General features: G+C 37.2%; 3 protein-coding genes across 3 annotated transcripts in view; 1 reads left to right on the top strand and 2 right to left on the bottom strand.

Annotated features, from left to right (window-relative positions):
- The window catches only part of LOC134852815 (charged multivesicular body protein 4b-like), a 326,219-nt gene that overhangs the window by 158,085 nt on the left and 140,371 nt on the right, over window positions 1-27,763 (top strand). The gene's annotated exons all lie outside the window — the stretch shown is intronic.
- On the bottom strand, window positions 2,357-14,382 carry LOC134840788 (uncharacterized). Its single transcript, XM_063856819.1, has 6 exons — window positions 14,221-14,382; window positions 13,758-14,004; window positions 13,134-13,386; window positions 4,225-4,421; window positions 3,464-3,778; window positions 2,357-2,380 (listed from the first exon to the last, which is right to left on the bottom strand). Exons 1-6 carry the CDS (start codon window positions 14,373-14,375, stop codon window positions 2,357-2,359), a joined length of 1,191 nt encoding a protein of 396 aa, XP_063712889.1. The 5' UTR covers window positions 14,376-14,382.
- Window positions 14,460-15,989, bottom strand: LOC134852666 (dynein assembly factor with WD repeat domains 1-like). Its single transcript, XM_063868565.1, has one exon. The coding sequence runs from the start codon at window positions 15,956-15,958 to the stop codon at window positions 14,693-14,695; it is 1,266 nt and encodes a 421-aa protein (XP_063724635.1). The 5' UTR covers window positions 15,959-15,989; the 3' UTR covers window positions 14,460-14,692.

Here is a 27,763-nt window from a genome sequence, read left to right as displayed (position 1 = left end):
GATTCGTTAGCGGTGGTAAAATTGCAACTTCGCCTAAATAAAAACTCGGGTAGAGAGTTTGAGTGAGCGAAACGTGAATCTTCAAACAACGTTCTTTAACATGAGCATGCTAATCGACACACAAGCTAATAGGCTGGTCCCGTCGTCTTAATTGCCGGACACGGGACACCCATGGCAGTATAGTTTATCAAACTTGTCGACTAAAACTCAGTGGGATCACTAATAGGCGAAGGGTCGAAATAAAAATCAGCCAATCAGATTCAGTATCGCCAGAAAATGCCAAAGAAAGTTAACATTTCCATGGACTTAATATTAACATTGGCCGAATATAAAAACGAATACAAAAATGTGGGCAACTTTAGTCCATAATAAGCTTTATTCAGGACAATGAATCACTTGGGATTGGTATCCTTTAATAATATCAGCCGGTTTTTGAAAAGCATAGCTTATAAATGAGAAAATTGTCTACAGCCATGTTTTATTTCTCAACTTTCCTTAACATCATTCTGAGGCTAAAATTTTTTGAAAACGCCAATAACTACTGGAGAAAGATCATAAAATTGAGAAATTCTTCAAAAAAGTTTTCAAATTAATCATGTTTTTTTTTACTTAACGAGAAAATGTTCGGCTTGAAGCCCCTAAATTTACAATTTGGCTTCAAGTCCCGTCTGCTTGATGTCCGGCATATACTACTCTGCGTCTTTTCGGCGGTTGGATTTTTTAGATTAATTACAATTGGCAATTTCAGATATTATAAAATAGTGCGTACATTATTGAGAACTCTGATGCATAATATGGTGAATTCCCATAGGTTCTTACGTTCATTGCTTCCAAAATAATAAATCGGTCGCACAACTTCCAAACTAAATCGTCAGTCGCACAACTTGTCGACTAAAACTCAGTGGGATCACTAATATGCGAAGGGTCGAATACAGTGAATACAGTGAACATGGATCGTTAGTTGGGAGGTAGCATATACGCTCAAAAGGCGGTAGGTCTGCGGATCGACTCCCGATTGGGAACGTATTTTTTTGTAGTAATAATTAAGAATGTAATAAACTAAACGTACAGCTTACACTATAAACCAAAAAATTCAAACTTATATTGTTACCAAATGTAATTAATATAGGTTATTTACATCATAATATCAAATGGAAAACCAAGTTCAGTTAATATCTTCAAAAAGAGGTAAAATAAAAATAATTAGAAATTATCGATATAATATCAGTTGTAACTTCGAAAGCCGTTTACTTGAAATGCTTGTCTTACAAATCCTCAAATTGTATGGTTCGTATGATTACATCAACAAAATTCAAAGAGATCAAAAAGTATCATGGAGAACACAATCACAACGATGAAAAAGCCTATATATCTATGGAAAAATTTCGGCAAAATTAAGAGATACCAAACGCGATCCGACAAATCTCGTAAGAAATATATACGGCAAAGCTCTCGAGCAGAGTACGTCTGTTCAAAAATCGGACTACAGATCGATGAAATCCAGTCTTTATCGAGCTCGGTCAAAAAAAAGTGCCTCGAACACCAACCAAAATGCCAGAAGTTTCTATAACCGGAAAATGGCGCCTAACTCTTAAAAAAGAGCGGTTCTTACTCGCTAACGACGTGGATTGCGGTGTAACGATCTTCGCAATCGACAAAAACTTGACATTATTGTTCAATTCAGAGGCAATATTTGCAGATGGAACTTTCAAGGCGTGCCCTTCACCGTTTGACCAATTGTATGTGCTACACGGTCTGTATGAAGAACGTTGTCTTCCACCAGTTTTTGGTTTCCTTAGCGGAAAACCGGCTTGCCAGTGCCAAAATTATTTCCAAAAAAATTCATCGTCTCACTGGACACAAATGGGTGTCCCAGCAAATCGTGACTGACTATGAAAGGGGGGTAATATCAGCATTGGAATCAGATTTTGATGAAACCGAGCATCTGGGATGCTTTTCCATTTTACTCAATCAATATTTCGGCATTTGACTGAACTTGGCTCAAAACGCTCTTATTCTAAAGACCCTGGGCTGAAAAAGATGGTAAGAATGCTTATGGCTTCGGCATATTTGCCAGAAGAGCAGATATTGCCCATGTTTATCCAGCTTTGCCCATGTAATTTCGCAGTACCCAGTAATGACCAAATTATTTCAATATTTTCACAAAACCTGGATTTTGACTTTTTCCCCAAAAATGTGGAATGTTATGAATAGGCCAGCACGACTAAGGACTACAAATTTTTGCGAAGGCTGGAACAGCGTATGGATTCGAAAAATTCAACGAAATTCGCCAAGTTTGTGGTAGGCAAACCGACTTTTGAAACAACAAAAAAAAATGTCGACAATCAGCTGGAACTTATTCGTATCGGACGTCCAGCGCCTAAACAAAACCGAAAATGGCAACTTTTCAAGGAAAGAGTGCAAGCGCTAAAAAACTCTCTAACCTCGGAAATCATGATATTAAAAACTATTGGTTAACTATGGCAGATTTGTGCAATAGTATGTAGAATGTCAATTGTAGTCTTCCAAGATAGTTTTTGTAAATACAATACTCTGCCAGATAAAATACCACACAAAACTCAAATTTTGCGCTTCTTTCGCAAATAACTTGGCTTAGAAAAAATGTAAAAACTGTTCGAAGTGTTAAGAATGATTTTTAATAAACTTGAACCCGCCTCTAACTAACACGTCAAAATCCCAAATGACTTTTGAAAGCAGTTAGCCACTAACTGACTGCAAAACAAAACTGAAATAAAACAGCCATTTCTATGACATGGACCGTTAACCTTTTTTAGTCCAACTGAATAACCGCTCCATGCCCTAGCCAGTTCTGTGCATTGAAATGAACTTAATCCAAAAACCATCGATTCCTGCTTCAGGCCTGAAGCCAGTATTTCTGTCTTAGACTCCAAGTAATGTGATTTGCGACCGAAGCGACCAAAAATGTTGAACTTGTTCTAGTGAAGTCCTTTTTCTGAACTTATCTCGCCTGGAAAAAGTTTCACAAGTGGCTTGAAATTAATTTGATTTTAAGATGAAGTTCTGTTCAGTGATTTCGGCTAATATTTTTATCTGCTGGAAATGTTGATTGAAATGCCTGGCCTTTGACCGCACAAATGTTAGCTCGATCTATAAATAAGGAATTTGGGCCGTATAAAACATAAGACCCAAAAATATAAAGGACCAAAATCCCAAAAATATAAAGGACCAAAATAACATCCTCCTCCCCCCCCCCCCCCCCAACATTTTCGGGGGGAGGATGTTAACTTGGTTCTAAGTTGGGAATTTTCAGCCAATCAGAATCGAGCATTTCACATGCAGCGCTTAGCAAATTGAATTTCAATTGAGCTTTGGGGGTGGAGGATGTTAACTTGGTCTATTTGGGGGGGGGGGGGGGGAGAGGATTGAAGACCGAATACTCGAACAGGGAAAATATGAAGATATTAATTTTGGTGCGACATACCATCATGTCTGCGTACACCTTGCAAGGCGGGAAAAACTGCAGAGATTGCACATTAGGCGACTGCTGCTCATTGACTTCATTCTTGACTGCAAATTGGGCCTTTAGAAGCGATTCCGCCACAGTGAGTGGGCTTCCTTTGTGCCGCAAGTCCACTGCTAAAGATTGTGGTGAAAATCGGACGATTTGGCACTCAGTACTGTACTGATCATCCACACTTTTCGCAGATATGTTACTCATTATGAGCTTTACAGCTTCAGGGCAAAATTGGCGATGCCCAGATGGAGGTGAAAGCCCATAAAGTCGCATTTCTATTGCCTAAAACATCGAAACATAGCATAAAATTTCGACAAACCTCATTGCGCAAATGACCGTAGTCAATATAAAACGCGCGTCTGACAAAAGCAACATGGATCTACCTAAAAATCCCTCCCCCTCCCCCTCCCCCCTCAACCTTCCCCACCCCCTCCCCCTCCCTCCCACCCCCACCTATGGTACCTACTTAAGAATATACACCCCTATAAATAAATACAGTAAATTATCACTGAGCTTTCTATTGAGAATTCTAATTTTGATGCATTCTGATTGGTCGACCATTTTGATCTACTTAACAATCTTCCCCCTTTCTTGAAAGGGGTGGAGATTATTAAGTAGAACCAGCAACATTCATGATTCACCCGGAAATACAACAAGGACATTCATTCATTTCAGAAAGAAATTGTTTTCCCGAACAGCCTTGTGCTTTTCACATTATTCATACATACCTGCATAGGAGGTTGCATGAATACTTGGTCGATAATAAATATTCTTGCTTTGGAGATCGAGTGAACAACTCCGAAGTCAACGAGCACGCATTGTATCTCTGAAGATTCCTCGTAATTCTCCATTTTGAGAATCGCTGCACGGCAGTATATATTGCCATTAAGAGTTACGACACAAGCCTGGCCCTGCTTCAGAAACCCTGTAAGATCATATCAATTTACAGCTGTGTTAATAACATCATATTAATTTAATTTAAATTTCACAAACATAGCCAACAGACAGTTGGAAAAGTATAAAACAAGGAAACCGAAAAAAAAAGATTTTGCATTTTTGAAAATTTTTCTTTCCAATAAAAAAACATCACGTTGAAGCTCTTTGAATTTCAGTTACTGTTTAAGACTGTCAATTATTTCGTAATTTTACCATTTAGAGAAAAATGGATCTACATGTAATTTTTTTTCTCCAATTTTCCAATAGCAATACTCCAACTATAAGTCATTAACCTTTTTCGTGACTTTTGCTGTTTGATAGTTGAGTTTGCCTTCATTTTAAAAAAGGAAACGAATTTTTAAAAATAAATCAAAAGTCAAACCAGAAAAATCAAATTTGACCGTGAACAAATATTATCATTTTTTCTGGAAAAAAAAATTAAAAATCATCGAGATCTATATCAGTGCTTATCACTTCGTTCTTTTGCACTTCAATGTATCCAAAAGACAATTGAAAAAAAAAACAAATAAACGGTATTTATAAGATAACAAAACCTGCTTTAATTAAAATAGCCTAAGACAGCTACAGCTCAAAAGTAAAAAAAAAAACTGAAAATTTTAAAACATTTGCAAAAACAATAGTAAGCGGCAGGGGCGGAAATCGCGTTTTTTAGGCGCGCGCTCATCCTCAAAGTAAGTATATATTGGCGCCGAAGGCGCCTTTGGACAAATTTTAGGGTCGGTCGGCCAAAAATGCTTTTCTTAAAAAGTACCAATGGGGGTTCCTTTGGGTAAGCATGGGGTCGAATCTTCCGGCCCATTTCGACTTTTGTAGGCAGAATGCATAACTTACCTCCATATCAACAGATAAATTTGAACTTAAACTTGAGAAGTACATATATCCAATAGGGAAGAAAATTCAGCGCAGATTTTTCCTCTCAAATACATTCCTATTTTCAACGATGATTTTCACTTCAACGACATTTACTTCAAAATGAAGCAAAAATTTTATATGGACCAAAAAAATGATCACAGCTACACTCTATGAAGGTATCAAAACTTTCTTCCAAGCGCTATAGTTTTATTAACTTGAAATATTTTTACATTGAAATTATCAATTTTTTCACTGAAAACATTATATCTCATGAACACACTTTTCACTCTAGTTATTCGAGAAACATAAATTAAAAGTCAATCACGCCATTCAAGTCAACCGGTCATTGAAATCGTTTTGTATATTTACCAAAAAAAGAACCCAAAGGTCAAAATGTGAAAAGCCTGGCTTATTGAGCCTCACTTCAAGTTTGAGTTTTGACATTGACTCAATAAATTAAACTTGTAGTGAGACTCAATAAGACAAACAGCAAATACGAGACTCAAAAAATGAAACCTCTAAAACAAAATTGTCTGAAAAAGAAGTTCGTAATTCTACAAGCACAATCATTTTTGTTCCGACTTTCGTAACGAAAGTAACGGAACATTTGTCTTCCGGGTGGTTATTTTTCTGAGACAAATTTCGACTTTTCAACTAGCAATTTGATGGAATTTTTAAAAAATCATTCAAAAGGTATTGTTGTCCTCAGTTTCAATTTGGAAAAATATCTCACTTGTGATCATTCTTCGTGGAGTTATGTGAATTTAAAGATAGCCATTTTGGCCAATTTGGGAGAATTTATGCGCGATATATTTCGCGCTATTAACCCGTAATATAGTTTTAAGCCGTCTTAAAATCGTTTCAAATTGGTCGAAGTAAGCTTATTAGCCATCATTAATTTGTTACTAGAAGCAAAATCTATCAGTTTGTACTTCATATGGCGTGAGTGGTGATGATTTTCAAAAAAATCTCAAATTAAAAAATCTCGTTTTATTTTATTACATTTAACTTTTTCATATTACAACTGCTCCGTGGAACTTGAAAGGCAGTCGAAACATTCCGGGTCTTGCCCTGATACGAGCAATCTTGTTGTTCTGTCTTTTGAAGAAAGTGAGTAATGTTTATGCTTGGTGTTGTTTTATTTTGTTCAGTCAATTGTCGACTTGGTATAAAACAAATCAATCAAAAACGCTTAGTTAACGTCGGAGAGATTTTGTTATCTTTAGCTCAAATTTAGAAAGATATTTCACCTGTGATCATGTTTCGTAAAGTTACAGGCGTTTGAAAATTGCTAATTTGTCCAATATGGGATAATTAAGTGCGATATGTTGCGTAATTATAACACGCGGAAGAAGCGAAAAGCGAATTGATGCGTTCCACATTGAATTGAGGCCAGCAATGTTATTCTATTATGACAAAACGAGACGCTAAAAACACTCGTATAGCGTGAGGGGGGTAAAATGAAGAAACAATTTAAAAAAACATCTTTTTTTTCAATTGTTTTGTCAATTATTCAACAAAAAAAACTTTTCAATTGGCCCTAAGTGCAGTCGAAATATTTAAGACTTTGCTCTGATATACAGCAGTCTTGTTCAATTTTCTTCCCGATTGAAAAAATATTCCTATTTTTCTGAGGATTTTCGACACTTTGATATATCGTTAACTTGTAATCGGTGGTTTGTTTGCTGAAAATTTGAAAATTCACCACAGTTATTTAATATACGGAATAAATTGGAGAAAGACTTAATTGAGCTCGAGGAGCAGATCCTCAAACGCAGAAGATACATAAATAATCGAAAAGCATCCGAAAAACAGCCAAATTTCCACCGATTGTCAAATACTTGGCAAAAAAAAATGAATGAAAGCACAAAAAATGCAAAATTTTTAACAATTACTTCGTCAGCGTGTAATAATTACTTCGTCAGAATCTAAAATCTGAAAATGCCGGCTTTAGAACCAAACTTTCCAATATTACTCAAAATCGAAGTCCAGGAAAGTTATTCAAGCGCAATCATGGAAACACTCGAAATCAGTAAATTGATCATGAAAAATGTCACAAAACGCTGTGCAAATTGCTTCCAAACTTGTCTAAACTAAGAAAACTTGTGAAAGGTAATTCAAGTTAAACCCATATTTAAAGAAGGTTACAGAGCGAATGTAAGCTGTTATCGTCCGATAAGCATGCTTTGCTGCTCGAAAATCTTTGAAAAACTTGTTTGATGGAACAATTAATCTTGTCAAAGGGAAATTACATGAAAATCAAGATGGCTTTCGGAAAAAAAGACCAGCAACTTTACAGTTACTTCTCCTTTTGGATGAAAAAAAAAAGAAGTGAACGACAAAAAAATTAGTAAATTATGTATCTTGATTAGCGAAGGGCTTCAATAAAGTCCCCCATGACATCCTTACACGTTGAGTCTTCTGAAATTGTAGGAAACTTATTGCAGCTTAATATTTCTTACTTACCTGATAGACAGCAATTTGTGAAAATTCGAAACAGTAAATCGAGTTCGAGGGTTATAACCAGCAGACTCTCAAGGCTCTTCACTTAGGCCGCTATGATTCTTATTATTATTCATAAATGATCTGTAAGACAGATTACCTCAAACAGATAGCTACGCTTATGCGGACGACTCCAAAGCAATAATACTTAATCAGACCAGTCTTGACATTGACACGCTTATTTGTTGTGATAAACCTATTAAATAGTTTGAGATGAACATCTAACAATGCCAATATCAACACGGAAACAACAACCTGTCAACCTGCCGTGCGATGAAGAACTTGAAGATTCCAAAGAAGATTATGTCGAGCTGGAAGTACAGTGAACGTCTGAAGACTACTCCGTATGGACAACTATTCTTATACCGAAGAAGCTAGGACGTAAACAAAAGCTACTGAAAGAACCGTTCTGTTGCGGATTTTGTACTGCGAGAATTACAAATCAATTGATGGATCAACTCAAAAATGAAAACAGTCCAATAACAGCTGTTGAAACAAAGTCTTATGCAGAGATAGTCAAAAAAGTACAGACTGAAAACACACAACAACAGTATCGAGCAAAAAACGTGGTAGTTTTGGTAACAACACCAGATACCGACGAAAACGATGTTCTATTTGCGAAGAAACTACTAGAGGACTTGGAAATTCCGACAGTAGAAAATATACGAACAAAGAGAATTGGGAAGAAAAACGAGAAAGGAGCTCAATTATTGAAGATCGAACTGGTTTCGGCTGAAGTCAAACAACTGATCTTGAAAAACGCGAAAAAATTACGACAAATTGAGATCTATGAAAATGTGTATTTGAAACCGGACTTGACAAAACTACAACAAGAAGAGGAATGCAAACTACGAAAAACACTCCGAGAAAGCAGACATGACAACCCAGGCACAGAGTTTATCATACGCTCTGGTAAAGATATTGAAAAAGAAAATTCCAGACAGAATTGACTAAATGTGCAGTCAAGTTTGCTACTTTGGAACATTGAAGGAGCAAAAAACAACATCCATTTTCTAGACAGTTATATGTACAATACCGATTTTATTTTACTCACCGAAACATTTGCGACAGCAGATATTCACCTGGACTCCCATTTTACTAATTGCCTGAAAGCGAAAAACTGATAAGAGGCAGACCGACTGGTGGACTACTGATTGGAATCAACAAAAGAGTCAACGAAAAACATCGATTTTTAAGAGAAATTGCTAATGTGCTAGCAATTGAACTCTCTGTCTGCGTACTGCTCGCAGTTTACTTCAAAGCTGACACAGTTCGAAAGCAATCGACAAAGATTGCTATCAACAAAATCGCAAACTGAAGTCTGCCCTCAGAACCGGCTGCAATCAAATTAGTTCGACTGAAAAACAATTATTCAAAAAGATGTGTAGAAGCAAAAGTCGTCTCTACAATCTTCACAGAGAAAATTCAATTATTGAGACTGCTGAGACAGACAGATCACAATTCTGGAATATTTTGAACTCAAAACGCACAGAAGTTATCACGTCAAATGTACAGAACGACGATTGGAAAAACCACTTTCAAAATCTATTGAACGTGAAAAACTCAAAAAGTGACAAATTGATAGAATTAACGGAACACATTTCGACTGATGATAAACTTGACGCTGAATTAACCGAAGAACTGATTCAGGTTGTTGATAAAACCAAACCAAACAAAGCTCCAGGGCCAGATGGTATCTGCGTCAAATCCAACCTCTGTTTTTTTGCCACTACTGCTTCAACTGTTCAATAGTATTTTATCTCAAGAAAATATCCCGAAAAGTTGGAGAATTTCATTATTAAAACCTCTTTGAAAAAAGGGGACGAGAAAAATCCAGACAATTACAGAGGACTTGCACTCGGCAACAGTATTTAAAAAGTTTTCACATCAGTTTTACAAGCCAGATTATATAAGTGGAGCGTTGAAAACAAGAAGATACCCCAAAACCAGATCGGGTTTGTCAGAAACCGCTCGAACATTAATGCAGCAGTCCAAGCACTCAAAACGGAGGTGGCAGCAAGGTTCAAGACAAATAAGCAAACTTATGTTTGCTATGTTGATTTCAGCAAGGCGTTTGACACAGTAGTTAGGAACCAATTACTAGAAAAATTCAAAAACAACGGCTTAAGCACAAAATTTCACAACATTTTGAGCGTTAATCTTCGCATCAATTATCTCAGGATTTGTATCTGCGATTTTGTCTCTGACCGTATAAACCAAAACAGGGGCTTACTTCAGGGTGATCCACTTTCTCCCCTTCTATTTATTCTTTTTACAGCAGATCTCGCTCTTATACTATCTATTTTTGGTAGTTGTTATTTTTATGCAGATGATTTAGCGATCGTGACAAACAGTACTCAACAAATGACTGAAGCGCTCAAAAGGTTAAAGATTTATTGCCGGAAAAACAACCTTACTGTGAATATTTCCAAAACTAAAATGATGAAAATAAGAAAAGGTAGTCATACTGGCAGAAAGGACATTGTTTTATACAAGGGTCAACCTCTGGAATACGTCAATTCGTTTGAATACTTAGGTGTGACAAAATCAGCATTCATGAAAGACAAAATACATAACTCAAAACTACATAGAAAGGGTATTACTTCTGTCAATATTCTTGCCGCAAAGGTAAATTTTCAGTAAAAATATCATTTTTGTCGGCGTGGCGACTGCTGAATGCTAATGTTTTACCTTCATGTTCGTACGGATTGTCGACAACATCCAGTTCAACTGATTTTTTAGTGAAAGTTATTGCCTATTTTTGGAAAAGGTTTGAATACTTAGGTGTGACAATATCAGCATTCATGAAAGACAAAATGCATAACTCAGAACTACACAGAAAGGGTATTCATTCTGTCAATATTCTTGCAGCAAAGGTAAATTTTCATAAAATATCATTTTAATCGGCGTGGCGACTGCTGAATGCTGTTGTTTTACCTTCATGTTCGTATGGATTGACGACAACATCCAGTTCAACTGATTTTTCAGTGAAAGTTATTGCCTATTTTTGGAAAAGGTGGGCTGGGATCTCAAAATTCACTTCAAACTCCAAACTTATCCATCATCTGTACGAAGACGACTTTCTGGAAATACAGAAATCAAAACAGCCAAGAAGAAGCTCTATCGCTTTGTTTTACACGAATGGCCTCCATCACAAAATTTGTACAAGTGGAAACTGCTACGAAAACTCTACGGAGACATTTTGCGTTTGTAAATTCTGTGGACACCATATAGAATCTCCTCAGCACCTCTACTGGACCTGTCCTTTTATCGCAGACAATTTATCAAAGACAATGACTGAAATCCTGCATTTGATAGCTACTGGTGATATTTAAACACTTACATATACGCGCTATATCAATTTTTGATACCTACGATATATCGCATTTGAATCATTATTTTGTATCTTTGCACTTGCTCTAAACGTGCTCATGTATCTGCTTACTGATACCTTTTAATTCAATCCATTCAATAACATTGCCACGAAAAGTATCGAGAAATCGCTAAGAATCAAATGTTCTATTATCAAAGGAAACCTGGAAGCAACTATGCTTTGATAGGTGTAAGGACCCAAACCGATCTCGGACTCCTTAGTATCGAGCAATTTGACACGGACTGAAAACTGTAGTTTCCGAGTAAAAAGACCCTAAACGCCTTATCAAATTAAAAGAAACTTAACACGAAGCGGTCACTAGAACACAGGGTTACATCCACACACGGGATACGTAGTCCTCGTCACGTCTCTGACTGTGCGTCTCAAACATGGTATCCGAGCAGAGCAAGCATGCTTAAGCTTGCAGAAACTTAAAACCAAGTGGTTTTTGTTTTCAAGATTGGAATAAAAAGAAAGATTAGGAGCCCTCGGCATTCTCCCTCTAGGCCTTTACATTGGATTATTTAACTAGACAATACTTCTTTTTAGGTCTTGTCAGCAATAAATATGACATCAAATTGGACTTGGTCACGTTTCGAAAAGACGAATATATCATACATATGAAGCGGCGCGAGTACAGAATAAGTAGATTTGACAAAAACAAAACTCCTTCAGAATAACAAAAACACTTAACAAGTACAAAATCAGAGTTCATGGAGACGAAAACAGCACACCAACAAAAAACACTCACTGGTATACATACCACGGTTTTTCGAAAACTGCTTCACCGAGACAGGAAAATGCACATGGAGAATACTTTGCAGATATAAAGCCGCAACAAATTGAGCAAGATACGACAAAAAATGGACTGACATGATGGTGGGAACCCTCGAGGTACTCAAAATCCTTTACTACTACTACCTTACTTCGGCAAGCCAAACAATAAAGTGGCCAGAAAAACTGACCAAACGATTATGCGCCATTCGGTAAAGTCTATCGCAAAGCTGAATGGGCCGTAGATTTAGGTTCTTGTATAGCATCGAAGGCCACTAAAAATGTACAGGAAAGCTGGAGAACTCATGAAGGAAAACGATCCAAAGCCTGAAACACCTCAGGATGTCAGGGAAATTCGAAGCTGCAATAAACTCCAAGGAATGAAACAGGGCACCGCTCCGCTCCAACACAGAAACCGTGAAATTTCATGACGCGCGACACACCCGACGTCGCAAATTATCGGTTCAAAGGAAGAAGGTTGCCTGCGGGGCCAAAGGAAGCACGAATTCGAAGAAGGAGAGCTGAGACCAATTAGAATATACTCGCACCCAGAAAATCGGAGCGCCCAAGAGACAGGAAGCAAAGCTTATTACGAAATCTTCAAGCCAAGAGAAGTGAACACCGATATATCCACAAACCACTGACTCCCACTGGAAGCCCACCGAAACGTCCGATAGAAACTCCAGAAGGCGAAGAAGAGCAACAGCGAAAAAGCAGCAGGGAAGAAACCCAGCGTTCAATGCGACAAACCATGTCCGCTACGGTATAGGACGCCGCCAGCACGAACCGCAAACCTAAACAAACCTTTTGTTTAATCAAACCGCGAACCTAAACTCCCTGTGGAATAAGGAGGCTGAAAGCAATGACTTGTCAATCTTGAAGCTGAACGTTTCCTCGAGGTTTGCGGATATTGCAAACAAGGGGCTGAGGTTCTAAAAAGTAAAAACTACTTTCGAAACAAACCTATTCCCGTTGTTTTGTATCATTTGCATGTTTATCATTGCAAAAGAAGGAAGTCAAAATCAAACCTCGAACTCGGTCATGAAATTTCGAACAGTTTTCAGTCAGAAAATTTGGAATTTTTTCAGCATAAGGTCGAAATTCAGTTACTGCATTTAAAATAAACAGCCGATTATCTAGGGTTTCTCTTTTGGATCTATTAAGGCTAGAAAATCTTACCAGGATAATTATAAATTGAATACTTCTGCTTATTCTTTGTCGTGTAATAGAAGGTTTTCAAATGATCTTGTAATTCCAGGAACCAACTAGAGTAGAAATCTCCCTTTAATCGAGCACTGAAGCTAGTGACGTCATTAGCAGTTGTTACATTAACTAAATGGTTTGACTGTGGCATGTATGGTATCCTGTTGTATTTGGCGCAAACTAGGACGCGTTGTCGAAGATTGTTTTTGGTGAGTCGCTTGTGCTCTTCCTGAAAACGAGAAAATTTTAACGATTTCTATATAAAGAAAGAAAAATTCGACTTCGATTAACAAAAGCGGACTAATCCTATAACACAAATGACAAATTTGTGCAAAAAAATCTCTCACAGCTCTCTATAATACACATCGTCTTTAGAATTTCGTTTTAATTGCACACATTATCTTTCTTAAATAATCTTGCGCTAACAGTGACAGTCATTTCGATATAACTTTTTTATAATCAATTCATGACTCGAAATCTTTTTAAGTTAACGCATTTAAAGTTCAGGCTTTATCAAATTTTATCAACTTCTTTTTCCAAAAGTGATTTTAAAATGAACATTCAACTTCAGAAACACAAAATTGCCTTTAAATTACTTACAATATAGATTGAATACTGTTGTGGCAGGTAAGTGACACCATGAATACTCATCAGTTTCAGTTCTGATCCAGGTAGATGAGGAACGCCAGCACCTTCGTGTCGCTGCTGTTCGAGAAGCGAGGAGCTTTGCAGCAAAATAGGAGACTGAGCATCTTCTTCAGAGTATTGGATACTAGTCAGCACGAAGTTATATGGCTCGCCATTGGTATCCTTGTAGTACCCGAACGCACCCTTGGCTACTTGTCCTCTAGTGCACACTGATATATAAGAATTTTGATCGTAGCGCTCACAAAATCACTACTAAATAGTTACGCTAATATCCAAATCATATCAATCAAGTTTTTCCGTTTACTGAAAAGCTGAACATCTCAAGTATTCTATAGTTATTATATCAAAACGATCAAAAAAATCCAATATTTCTCTCGTAAATTTGAAAAAAGTGTCATTTATGCTAATATATCACCTGTTGAACATATCAAGAAGCGATCTGAATCCGGCTTGTTGGTACGGAACACACTCATTGAAATGTTCCTGGTACACTTGGTTGAAATTTTCGTGGTCCAGGCGAGCATACTTCTTACTCAGAATAATCATGTTGTTCCTTATTTGATCAACCATTCGATAAATCTCTTAAAAGACACCACATACAGTTTTAAGACTTAGAAGCACTTATCAAAATTCCTTTTAGGAAGATCTTCAAAATCGAAGAATCAAAAGATGTATTATGCAATAAACAATTCGGAGCTTTATAATTATTTACAAAATGATACATAAGTACATAAAAGCGGCAAGTTATTTAGTAAAGGTCAGCAAATTATAACTAAAACTGAATTGAAACTACCTTTCAACTTTGAGTGTGAAATTTATCAAGAGCGATGATTACATAATTTATAGTACCAAATTCAAGCTGATTTCAGACTTTGATGAACATACATTCACTTCCATATGCGGCAGGTATTATCCTTACTTCCAGTAATTATTATATTTCCTTCGTAATTGAAGGCGCAGCTGAAAATTTCGTCAGTGTGTCCTTCTAGAACCTTCTCACACTTTCCCGAAAACGGATCCCAGAGCCGACAAGTTTTGTCAGAGCTGGCAGTCAAAATTCTGGTTCCTTGCGGGTTGAATTGCAGCTTTGATATCTCACCTTCATGACCTTCAAGCTTTGTGATCATTTGCATGGTTTTCACGTTGTATACTCTAGCGGTCGAATCCGCAGACGCTGTGGCAAGGTACTGTCCTGTACTATCGAAACAAACGTCTAATATTTCGTCTTCGTGACCAAGAAGAGTATTCACGCACTTTCCCACTCTTGGGTCCCAGAGTTTGCAACTTTTATCCATACTTCCACTCGCAACTAAACTTCCGTCGAAATTGAAACAGACGCTGGAAACTTCGCCTCTGTGCCCTATGAAATAGTGTTCACGCCTGTCACCTTTAATATCCCACAAAGAGACGGTGTTATCAAATGATCCTGATATCAATTTTTCTCCTGTAGAATTGAACTGAACGTCAATGACTTCGGCTGAATGACCTGAGAATGTAGTAATCTCATACCCGTCCTGGACGTCCCACAGTTTTACAGTCGTGTCCATGCTTCCCGAGGCAATGACTCGACTTAAGGGATCAAACTTGACACAAACAATTTCTGCCGTGTGACCTTTGTATGTGTAATAGCACTTACCCGTTTCTAGACTCCACAGCTTACACGTTTTATCGAAGGAGCCAGTCGCAATTTTGTCTCCGTAAGGCAAGTTGAAAGCGACCGAGTAAACTACATTTCTATGGCCTTCTAATGTATGCAGTTCCTCACCCGAATCTGTGTCCCACACTTTACAAGTACGATCGTAGCTGCCTGTGATGAAACGGTTGCCCGATTTATTGAAAGCGAAATTAGTCAGTGGCAGTATGTGTGCACGGAGCACCTTGAACAAATGATATTCCTGATTAACCGATTGTGCTAACTTGTCTTGCAATCTTTCGACTAAGTTCCGAATCTGGTCGCTCCTCGAGGGCGAGATTAGAGGTTCCTTCTGGATGATTTCCATCACAACCTGGTCTACGTCAGTGTTCGGCGTGAGGTCGATCAGATCGATTGATTTTGTCCTCGTTTTCTGGTCGTCATTGCCGTCTGATTTGTGATTGTACTCCAGAATTATTCCAGGAGGATAATAACGCAGCAGAAACCGCTTCAACTTCATTTGTCACAATCTGAAAATAAATGTATCGCTGATTTTCAATTATTCTTTCAAACTGTAAAACAGTGCAGACAATCCACTCGCATCATTTTCTTTACTAACAACTAATCCCCATTTCAGTACTCAACATAGATTTGCATGCTGTTTTAGCTAAAACCGTGGAATAATAATATAATATCATAAATTATTTGCAATATAGATTCAATTCACAGTAAAAAATTAGCACATTTTCAACAAAATTAAATCTCGTTGCAAGAACAACGTTGAATTTTGCAGCTCGCTTTGACGCGACGCTGATCCTGTTACGACTTCTATTGATTGTTAACATCGATAGTTAATCAATAAAGCAATAAGAAAAACGATTTAGTGGAAAGACGAAAAAAGATAAATTAAAATTCAGCAATATACCTATCCGTGACAGCAAATTTTTTGCTACTTTATTCCTATTCAAAGTTTTTTAACCAGTTGAAAAAAAACATAGGATGAAAAAGTCCAAATCTCGAGATTGAAGAGTTGTATTTGATATTCTGTGCAGCCGTGAACCCAGGATACAACATCTGGGTAGTATTTTAAAACAAACTTTTCTAACTCCAACATTTAGCAAAGTTTTTTACTATACCTTGAAATCACAGGTATCTACCTAGCTGAAACTCTCATATTCAACATTTCATTCAAATTTTTCTTAGTTACAGCTTCACGAACTATGGTCGATTTGCATTCTTTTCTCAAAAGCTTACATAGCAACTTTAATAATCCATAGAATTCTTCTATGCTCTCATTTCTTCTCTTAAACCAAACAATATCAAATCTCATTTGATTTTAAATTAAACTTTCTAAATTAGTTTTGTCTGTTGACGCATAAGCCATAGGCCCGCAGTGTAAAATTGGTTTCAAACAATCGTTATATGTTTTCAGTAGTTGATCTCTACCTAAAATTTGTCTCAACCTGTAATAAATACAACTTCACAAATGATTTTCAACTTTCGTAAAATGTTCTATGAAGGAAAACTTAGAGTCAATTTAACCACCTAAGTGAGGGATGGATTGGTTCTCTTCGTTAGTTATTACACTAAAGATTTCATATATTTTCCGCTGCTCCTCTTAGATAGTATCATTAATTTTATTTTCTCTTCATTTAAGGCAGCCTAATTTATTCTAGGCAACATGCTGTTTTTCCTACGATTCCTGGTGTCTACTGAATCAATCACTGTTTGTAGCTTTTTTTAATGACAATTTCGTCTGTATGTAAAATCAGATTACTTTCAATTTTTTCATCTAGTTCAATATCATTCAAATAATTTATGAAAAGAAGCGGGCCTAATATGAAAACCTCTGCTACTCCATTTACATTTTTATTTAGAGACCGTTTAGTTCTAGAGGCAACGCATTGTTGCTGATGTTTGAATAGGATTTGAGAAAGTCCAAAACAGGTTCCCAAAACCTATGTGTCACAATTCAGTAGAAAAAGCATGTGGTGAACTGTATCAAAAGCTATTTCAAGGTAAATGAACGTGCAGTGTCATCGTGCTCTTAGACTGTGTCATTGTGGTCTCAGCTCCAATCTTGACGCATTTCTTCTATTATGGTTAGCAAACCACCAATTGTACTCCTTTTAGAACTGAATCCAACTGACAATTTTGTAATAATTGATACTTTGTGAGATATTGGTTCATTCTGTTATAAATGATCCGCTCAAAATGTTACCTTAAATTGGTAAAAGAGAAATTCGACTGTGATTTGATGGTCCTAATTCATGCATTCTTTGAAGATAATTTCAACTACAGCAAGTTGTCTTTTGAAACAAATTGTATAATTTTTCATCAAAACTGGGAGCCTAACCATACTAATCTAAGCTAAACTTGGTATTTAAGGATTTGATTGTTTGATAATTCAATTTCCGTTGCTTCTTCTAAAAACAGAGTTAATTTTCTTTTGACTGTTAATTCTACTGAAGTATTAAATTTACTCGCCAATTTCTCCACAAAATTTGAAAAATTTGAAAGTTAAACTCATCATTATCTATGTTCTTATGTACCATGTCTTTGTTTTTGCCTGCACATAATTGACCATTACACGGACGAAAAAAAATCTCTGCTGTCATTGTTGAATTCTACTTGTAACTTGTGTTGATAAATGCTCTTTTTTCTGATTCACCATTGTAGAAACAAAATTGTTTTGAGATTATAACCTACTTTTGGACTCTGTAAACCAAGCTTTTAGAAAACTTTCCTAACCCAGTACTTTTTCGATGATGCAATTTTTTTTCATTTTCTACCCAGTGCTTCAAGGTTTTTCTAGTTGATGTTTTTCCTGATGAAAAACGCTTCAATGTTATTTCTGAACTTTTCGCTTAACAGTAAAAAAATTCATTGCATTTAAAATTAAATAATTTTTGTTTTAACATCAAATAACCTTTCATAAACAGATTCGTTTAGTTCTTTCAGAAAATATTCCGATTCAAGTTTGTACAATGGTTAAATTCTGCAAATAAGTGGTTTATTTTCGCATGTTTGAGATGTTGGCTTTAAAATCACCCCATGATGATAAGAGATCTTTTGAAGATAATTAATTATTTTTTTATAATGGAAAAAAAACAGACATATTCAGGTCTTACTGGTCTCAGTTTCTCCGTTTGCTTGTTTTCCATTTTTTAGGAAAAAATCGTCAGCATTTAGTATGGATTTAGTATTTCCCCGGATAATACTTAAGATCTCTAAAACAGTGAGGTCACACGATCAAATTAAATGACCGAAAAAGACTGAATCGAATAATAATTGTGGAAAAAATCGAGTTTTGAAAAAATGTTGACATCAAGCATATCATTTAATTTTTAATCCATTTTTCCCATTTCATTCAACAACTGGAATGTGTAGACCTCATGTGCCTGATAGAATTCGGATAATTAAGAAAAAAAGCATGTCCTTTTCCATGGAGCTAATCGCTGACAGAAATCTAGATGTCAAACGGCAATCATCATAGGATTACAAAACTCCTGACGTAAGTCTGAAGAAAAAAGGAGCATTCACTTATGTTACTCGCACTCTGGTTTGAGAACGTGGACAACTGACGTTGACTTTGGGTTCAAGCAAAATGACGAAACATCGGCTAAACATTTGCGCTGAACGTTACAGTTGAAGCTTGATTTCGTTGTTTTGACTACAAGCCTGTGATCACAATTAAGTTTCTGCATGAAGATAAATTTCTTAAAATCAGCTTCATTGGTAACTGTTGTTTTATCGTGTCGAGGCAACTAACCTTAGTAGTTTCCTTCAAAATTTTGAAGATATAATAGCAAAAACGCAATCATCGTAGATTTTCCAAATTTGACAAAATAAACACTCGAATTGACTTCATGATGAATCAAAATGAAATAGATTGTTTTCAGATCGAAATGCCACTGTCGAGGCAAATGGATGCAGCATTTTGCGAATCTGAGGATGATATTCAATCAACTTGGATATAAATGTTGGATAAACGATCAGATCACTACATGAAAAATTTCAGGATACGCATGTTGCAATTTTAGGGAAGTGCAGCGCAATGGAGTCACAATTCAAGAAAAAAATTCCCTTTGGTACAAATTCAACAGAAAACGTCCTGGAAAATTTAATGCAGAGAAAAAAAAACATTCCATTTTAAATAGTGTGCTGAAACCTTGCTCATTTTTTCCTCTCAGATGAAAATTTAAGTTTGTGCAAAGCGCGTCGAGTGGTGGCCACAACTTTTGTTTTCAAATCATCAGTCTTTAGAAGCTACAGACTGCGTTGGCAAAATCCTCAACAACATTGGTCGCAATGCAACTTGTACAACTTCTCTCCATTTAAGCAAGAATGACATCATCCGCCTGGATCCGGAATAAGTTACTTGTGTTGCGTTGTTTTACTTATGCTCTGAAAAATGTTTTCACATCTATGGTCACAATCCTTGACGCTCGCCGCTTTAATCAACTAGGAGTCTAGCACAATCACCGATTGTTCAGCAGTCCCTATAAACAATTGGAGAACCAAAAAAATGCCGACGAAGCTCTTTTGAAGTTAACTCAAGTACTTGTTAACTCATTTTCGGTTTTTGTTAGAGGAAGTAAGTGTTTTGAATGCGGAATTCGGTGCGCATATGATCTTGTACTGCAAAATTTGAAGGACAATATATAACTTTTCGGCGGCGTGTACGTACTTTTCAAATGGAAACTGCTTACAACTTCCCTATGTGTCCGGCAGAGACGTTTTCATGCCCAGCTCACTCCTGTACGGTTTTCATTTTATTTCCTTCCTGGTTAGAATGGTAAATATTGCCGGTCTTCGGCTACTGAAACTAATGGAGCAAAGACCCATACCCGAGAATGAAGTTGAAGAAATTGTTGCGTTATTTGCCACCCACTGCAACTTTGTTTCCGATTGCACTGACGTAGACGACCGTGGCGTCATGAAAATTTTCGGAAAAAATCGGCCGAAAGGGAAGCGCTGTTGCGCCCTTATTTTAAATTAAGTCCTCGAGAATGCCTCATTTTTTTGTGGACGCTAAAGAAGTAAAAATTGCTAGATCCCACAGCTGGCGTCCTTGTTTCATCTAAAGTACCAAGTATCTTAACGGTAAATGCCGAGAACCTCAGCGGCTTTTGGTACATGACCGAGCCATTGTTTCCGTTACCACTAATTTCGACGACCTTCCCCAAGGTTCGCTAGGCGGTATTGATTACGCCTCAAGCTCTCATAGGTCCGTCAATACATGTCACTCCCTTACCAGCAACCCTATACAGAATAAGCCTTTTCATCAAACCCCCGTCTAAGCTAACGAACAAAAGCTATGACGCTACGCACTGGTTATAATATTCAGTACAAAAAAACTCTTGTCAGGCGCACGCAAATACCACTTTTAAATTACGTAGGGGCTAATTGTCACCATTTACTGGGCAATTCTTAACTGGTTTCAATCATGAGAGTTTAGGCATCGACCAAGAGCCAAGGATAGACGGCAAAAAAATAGACGGCTGAATTAGTTTGAGATATTTTTATTACAAATGAGAGATGTGGAAATTCAGAAAAAGTTGTGCATCGAATATCTGACCCCAGAAAAAGCGTCAGCCTATGTACTAGTCCACTAGAAAGGCTCAAAAAAACACCAACAGTACATAAAAGAATGGACACCTTGCCTCTTGTCCTGCTAGAGAGAAAAACTATAACACTTGTGGTCATAAGGGCCATTTCGCCAAACACTGTAGAAGTGCAGCCAGAACACAAACCAACATAGTCGAACAAAGTCCGAACAAGAAACTTAGAAATAACCCGCAGGATAATTCCGAGTTGGAAGTAGAACTAGAAGACTTTTTAGACCTAGCTGTAGACAACGACAACCAAGTGAACGCGGTGAAAGACAAAATTGAAGGGGAACTAGAACTGTATCACTCATAAGGGACTGCAACTGAAGAAGACATTGATGGTATCAATGGGTAATCTTAACCCATACCTAAATGAAATACAAATTGACTCAGCCAGCCCGGTATCATCCATGAAAAAGGACTTTCTTCACGAACTGAAGATAAGAAACATATTTCTAAAGATAGAAGCAGTTGATGCGTTTAGAAAAAAGCGTACCAAGGCATCGAGAGTACGATAAACATCATCGGAAAACTCAGTGAGAAAACAATCGAAGGGATGGGATGCCAAGGATCAACAACTGTTTATCACCGAAGGGGCAGAAAGAAATCTACTGGGAAATGATATAATACCGAATTTAGGAATTATGGTCTCACAGAATCGCAGATACACGGAAGATCCCGAGTAGAACGCCCGTCGGGATAGAAGTCGACCAGATAAAATTCGAATCAGATAGTCAACCTTGCCAAGTTCTCGGCACATCACTTAAGCGTGAGTTCGATCTGTATATATCGAACCGATTTCCTGAACTCTTTAAAAAGAACGGGTAGATCAAAAAACTTTATCGTGAACACGTACTTTAACGAACCTTTAAAACCGATACAGGTAAGAGGAAAACGCATACCAATTCACCTATTCCCTAAAGTGACACTATGCATTGATCAGTTATTTAGGGAGAGACATATCGAAAAATTATCCAGATGTTCTGAAGACTGCTTTATTTTCCCTATTCTCATAACAGCAAAAAGGGATGGGTCAATCAAACTGGCCTTAAATTCAAAACTGCTCAACAAACAAATTTTTCGCAACAGATACCAAATGCCCAACTTGTTTGACCTTATTGATAATGCCGCCGTAACAATTAGCGTTCTAGACGAAAACAAAATCTGGTTTTCATCTATCGACTTGAAATATGCATACAGCCAGATACCACTATCCAACAAAGCAAGTAACCAATGCAATTTTAAGATTGTGGGAGGAGACGTTACAGGTTCATACCTTTGTAAAACAGGATTTTACGGATTAGGCGATATGCCAAATGAATTCCAACGCATTATGGACTGTTTGACGGAAAAGTTTACCAACACAAACTGATATTTAGATGACATTTTAATCGCTACTGTAGGTAGCACAAAAGATCACTGTAAGTTAGTCAATAACGTTTTGAAAACTTTAGAGGACGAAGGATTAGCCATTAAATGGGAGAAATGTAAATTTTTGACTCATAGCATAGCGTGGTTGGTATTCAAAATCGATGCGAAGGAGAGCACTTCCTTAGTTCACAAATCAGACGCAATTAGAAAGTTGAAAGAACCACGATGTATAAAGGACATAAGATCGCTAATGGGCTCAATTAACCACTTTAATAAATTTATCCCGAACTTAGCATCCCTATCTACACCGTTTAGAGAACTAAAGCAAAAAGAAAATAGCAGTTCAACTGGTCCCAGGTACACCTTGCCAAGTTCGAAGAAACCAAAAAGGAAATTTGCAATACGGTAATAAATCATCATTTCGACGTTAAATTCACATTTACCGCGATTCTCCACATTTAGGATTGGGTGCATCCCTCGAGCACGACCATGGGGGAACTTGGAAGACCGTAGCGTTCGCGAATAGGCTCCTCAATTTAGCCGAACTAAAATACAGCACGAATAAGCTCGCACTGTTGGGTCTAGTTTGGGCGTTAGACCATTTTAAAAATTTACCTTTTTGGATCAGCAGTTTTCTATTCTTACCGACCATAAAGCCTTAATAGGGGCACTAAAAGATGATAAATATACAAAGACAGCCCAATCTCGCCTCACTCGTTGGGCATATAAACTGCTGCCATACGATTTTACGGTCGAACATCACCCGGGTAAATAAATGGGATTCGTGGACTACCTTTCTAGACACCCATCGGGCGACCCTGCACCAGTTTCCTACGACGACGAAAACATCGTTATCACCTCCGTAAACCAAATTAGCCTTCTTTAGGGCTTTGAACATTTGATGCCTAGATATTCTTAATCGCAAAAACGGGACAAATTTTCTCAACAAATAGCATCTCCTGACTTTGAATACTGCAATGTGATTGGTCAATCGGTTAATAAAATGACAAGTCAAGAGATAGAACATGAGAAACGAATTGAGAAGGCTGCTGAAACTTTGCAAACTCTATTTACGCATTGCAAAATTTCAGTGAGCCAAAATTTCCACTCGCGTACAGAAGACTGTATTCCATCTTGTAAAACAATTGATTTCTCAAACAATTAGAAAATTCTACATGAAATTTCCAATCAACTAGATTCAACCGAGAATCTGAAAACTTATCTGTAAATAAATACCCATTTTCAACACCCAGTACTAGCTACCCGCCGGGTACAGCCTCAGACCAGACAAAAAAAATGAAAAAAGCCCTAAATCTAATAAGCAGGGGCTATTTCCGTTCTCGTTGCCTGATATTTTTGATTCAAAATTAATGGATTTACTTACTAAACAAGACCTTGTACTGAAAAAGATTATGAAAGCTATCGAAGAAGATGGGAAACACGATATATTTCAATTGGAAAACTACTACAAACCTTATATCAATAACTTACATGTGAACGGGGGATGTCTTTACTTCGACGGGAGACTTGTAATACCAGCATGCCTAAGGACGACAATGTTACATAGACTACACGAAGCACACCACAGCCAACTCGCAATGAAAAGTCTGGCAACTCTCTACATCTGGTGGCCGAAAATTTATCGAGAAAATCAAGTTCATTGAGAGAACTATATTGAATGCCTAAAAGCAGGTAAAAATTTGGAACCTTTGACAAAACAAGAAAACCTCGGAAAGCTCCCATCGGTCGTAGAACCAAACCAAGAAATTGAGTTTGACTTTGCCGGCCCTCTACCTTCAACTTGGGAACAAAAAAATACATACGTGGGCGTAGACCGATTCTCCATCGGCGGAAATAACATATAGCACATCTGCTAAATCTGTTATAAACTTTCTTAGAAAATATATAACCTTGCACGGGATACCCAGAACTATTAGAACGGATCAGGGGTCGGTATTTATTTCCTAGGAAGTCCGACAATTTTGCCAAGAAAAAAAAATTAACGTTATAAGCTGCATTACTTTCGTACGACAAGCAGAACACACTGAAAGCAATTCGAACCGTTCTTCGCACACGTTATCTACATGAAGAGCGTGTTTACAGCTCCTTCGCGAAACTCGGACTACCAGATTCCTGTTGAGATCTTATGCACCCCATTTGTGATGACTCATTTCAATGTCACAGAACCAATGAAGGGTTCGTGTTTATTCTCCTTTTAATGCGAGACACCACTTTGGGCACATATTATGTTCGAGAAAGAGAAGATGCCTTGACAGCCTACAATGGCGATGCAATGGCACAGCAATGGAAAAGTCGGATCTATACCCTCTTCAGCCATGGACGGTGGCTTGTTATGAGGGGAACTTCCCACCTGCATCAGCGCGCGTGACATTTTACACTTTATTGCCCCAGCTTGTCACAAGTGATATTTATCTTAAAGTTGATCCTTTCACCTTTACGTTGCTTTAAGCTTTAAGTTAATTTAGGTTGACACTTGCCAAAAACGCATCGGCTTTTAGCATAACTGAGCTTTAGTCAGTGTATGTTTTTATGCAAATAATTCTGATAACAACTAAATCTTAATTCAACTCTTTAACCAATTCTATCTTTAATCTAGCTTTGTTATCTTACCTCTAAGTCTTTTAATTTAGTCTAAGATAAAAGTTTACTAGTTAGTTAGTAGAGATCCTGTACCATATCCAGTCTTAAGCTAGTCTTAGTTTCAGTACACCTACGTCTTACCATCATTCTCACAGATATCTGTAACAACCTAATTTTTTTAACACAGCTACGAAGCAGAACGAAGGCCAATCTTCGTTTCTTTCTTCAACAGATCGTGGTCTTGATGAACGAGCATATCCACAATTTGATATATTGCTGTCTCCGTCGGTTTGTTGACAACTCGTATAAACAATCGCATTAACTCTGATGAAACATTTCAAAGCAATCATTGCTTATATGCATATGTCATAATGGCGTCAGTAGATAGTACAAACATGCTATCAGCAGAGGCTCACAATACTGGAAAAAACTTACCACATGCAATTTGCAACATAAGCTTTTCCTAATCTTTTCAAAAACAGCTTGGTAAACTGTATTTGATTTTTTGGTGGTAGTATTCAGTTCAATAAATGTTTATAAGGAAACTTAAGAACCAAGAAATTGAGTTTGACTTTGCCGGCCCTCTACCTTCAACTTGGGAACAAAAAAATACATACGTGGGCGTAGACCGATTCTCCATCGGCGGAAATAACATATAGCACATCTGCTAAATCTGTTATAAACTTTCTTAGAAAATATATAACCTTGCACGGGATACCCAGAACTATTAGAACGGATCAGGGGTCGGTATTTATTTCCTAGGAAGTCCGACAATTTTGCCAAGAAAAAAAAATTAACGTTATAAGCTGCATTACTTTCGTACGACAAGCAGAACACACTGAAAGCAATTCGAACCGTTCTTCGCACACGTTATCTACATGAAGAGCGTGTTTACAGCTCCTTCGCGAAACTCGGACTACCAGATTCCTGTTGAGATCTTATGCACCCCATTTGTGATGACTCATTTCAATGTCACAGAACCAATGAAGGGTTCGTGTTTATTCTCCTTTTAATGCGAGACACCACTTTGGGCACATATTATGTTCGAGAAAGAGAAGATGCCTTGACAGCCTACAATGGCGATGCAATGGCACAGCAATGGAAAAGTCGGATCTATACCCTCTTCAGCCATGGACGGTGGCTTGTTATGAGGGGAACTTCCCACCTGCATCAGCGCGCGTGACATTTTACACTTTATTGCCCCAGCTTGTCACAAGTGATATTTATCTTAAAGTTGATCCTTTCACCTTTACGTTGCTTTAAGCTTTAAGTTAATTTAGGTTGACACTTGCCAAAAACGCATCGGCTTTTAGCATAACTGAGCTTTAGTCAGTGTATGTTTTTATGCAAATAATTCTGATAACAACTAAATCTTAATTCAACTCTTTAACCAATTCTATCTTTAATCTAGCTTTGTTATCTTACCTCTAAGTCTTTTAATTTAGTCTAAGATAAAAGTTTACTAGTTAGTTAGTAGAGATCCTGTACCATATCCAGTCTTAAGCTAGTCTTAGTTTCAGTACACCTACGTCTTACCATCATTCTCACAGATATCTTTAACAACCTAATTTTTTTAACACAGCTACGAAGCAGAACGAAGGCCAATCTTCGTTTCTTTCTTCAACAGATCGTGGCCTTGATGAACGAGCATATCCACAATTTGATATATTGCTGTCTCCGTCGGTTTGTTGACAACTCGTATAAACAATCGCATTAACTCTGATGAAACATTTCAAAGCAATCATTGCTTATATGCATATGTCATAATGGCGTCAGTAGATAGTACAAACATGCTATCAGCAGAGGCTCACAATACTGGAAAAAACTTACCACATGCAATTTGCAACATAAGCTTTTCCTAATCTTTTCAAAAACAGCTTGGTAAACTGTATTTGATTTTTTGGTGGTAGTATTCAGTTCAATAAATGTTTATAAGGAAACTTAAGAATTTTGTTGGAGGTTCCTCCTTCCCACGGTCATTAATGACTAGAAGTATTGTTTTACATTGGCCAATAGAAAATTGAAAATTGTTTTACACTGACCAGTAAAAAATTGTGCAGGGAAAACCGTTTAATTCTTAAAACGGCTTAATATTAAGTCTTCAATTCACAAATTATTCTGGAGTGAATTTTGTGAAAAACAAACAAAACCACCAGTACAAATTGCTCAAATAATGTTTTATGCAGAAGTTTTCCAAACCAGTATTTTCCTAGGAGTGGCGCTATCAAATTTTTTTTTGTTTCAGAAAGGTTGGTTGTCTTTTATCTTTTACACCGTGATAATAGGGTCTTCATTGTTTAAAAAAATCCTGCCTAAAATTAGGGTTTTTTTCGATGCGTTTTAACTGATAAAGTAAATCTTTGTTCGGGCAGTTGGCTTTCTTATTTGTTTATTCATACCCATTGGATTTTCTGTTTTTTATGTGTTTCCTTTTTTCAGATAAATAATGAGTGGTATTCGTGTGCAATTCATGAAAGTGACCGTGTGTAGCGGCACTTATGCCAGCGAAAACGAATTGAAACAAAAACTTAAAAGAGTTATCAGTACTTTACGTTTGGCAGATAAACCGGCAGTGAAGACAGTGGTATCCCAAATTAAACCCAATCCAGGAAGGTTCCAAGGCGCGCAAGGTTGCATTTCCACACCAAATGAGGTGGACGCTAAAGGTATTCTGCGCGCCCTGAATCTAAATGGAAATGATTTCCATTCGCTAACAAAATTCTTCGCTGCTGACTTTCTAC

This window comes from Symsagittifera roscoffensis, chromosome 1, assembly GCF_963678635.1.
Source record: "Symsagittifera roscoffensis chromosome 1, txSymRosc1.1, whole genome shotgun sequence".
NCBI lineage: Eukaryota > Metazoa > Xenacoelomorpha > Acoela > Convolutidae > Symsagittifera > Symsagittifera roscoffensis.
This window is presented reverse-complemented; position numbering and strand designations above follow the sequence as displayed.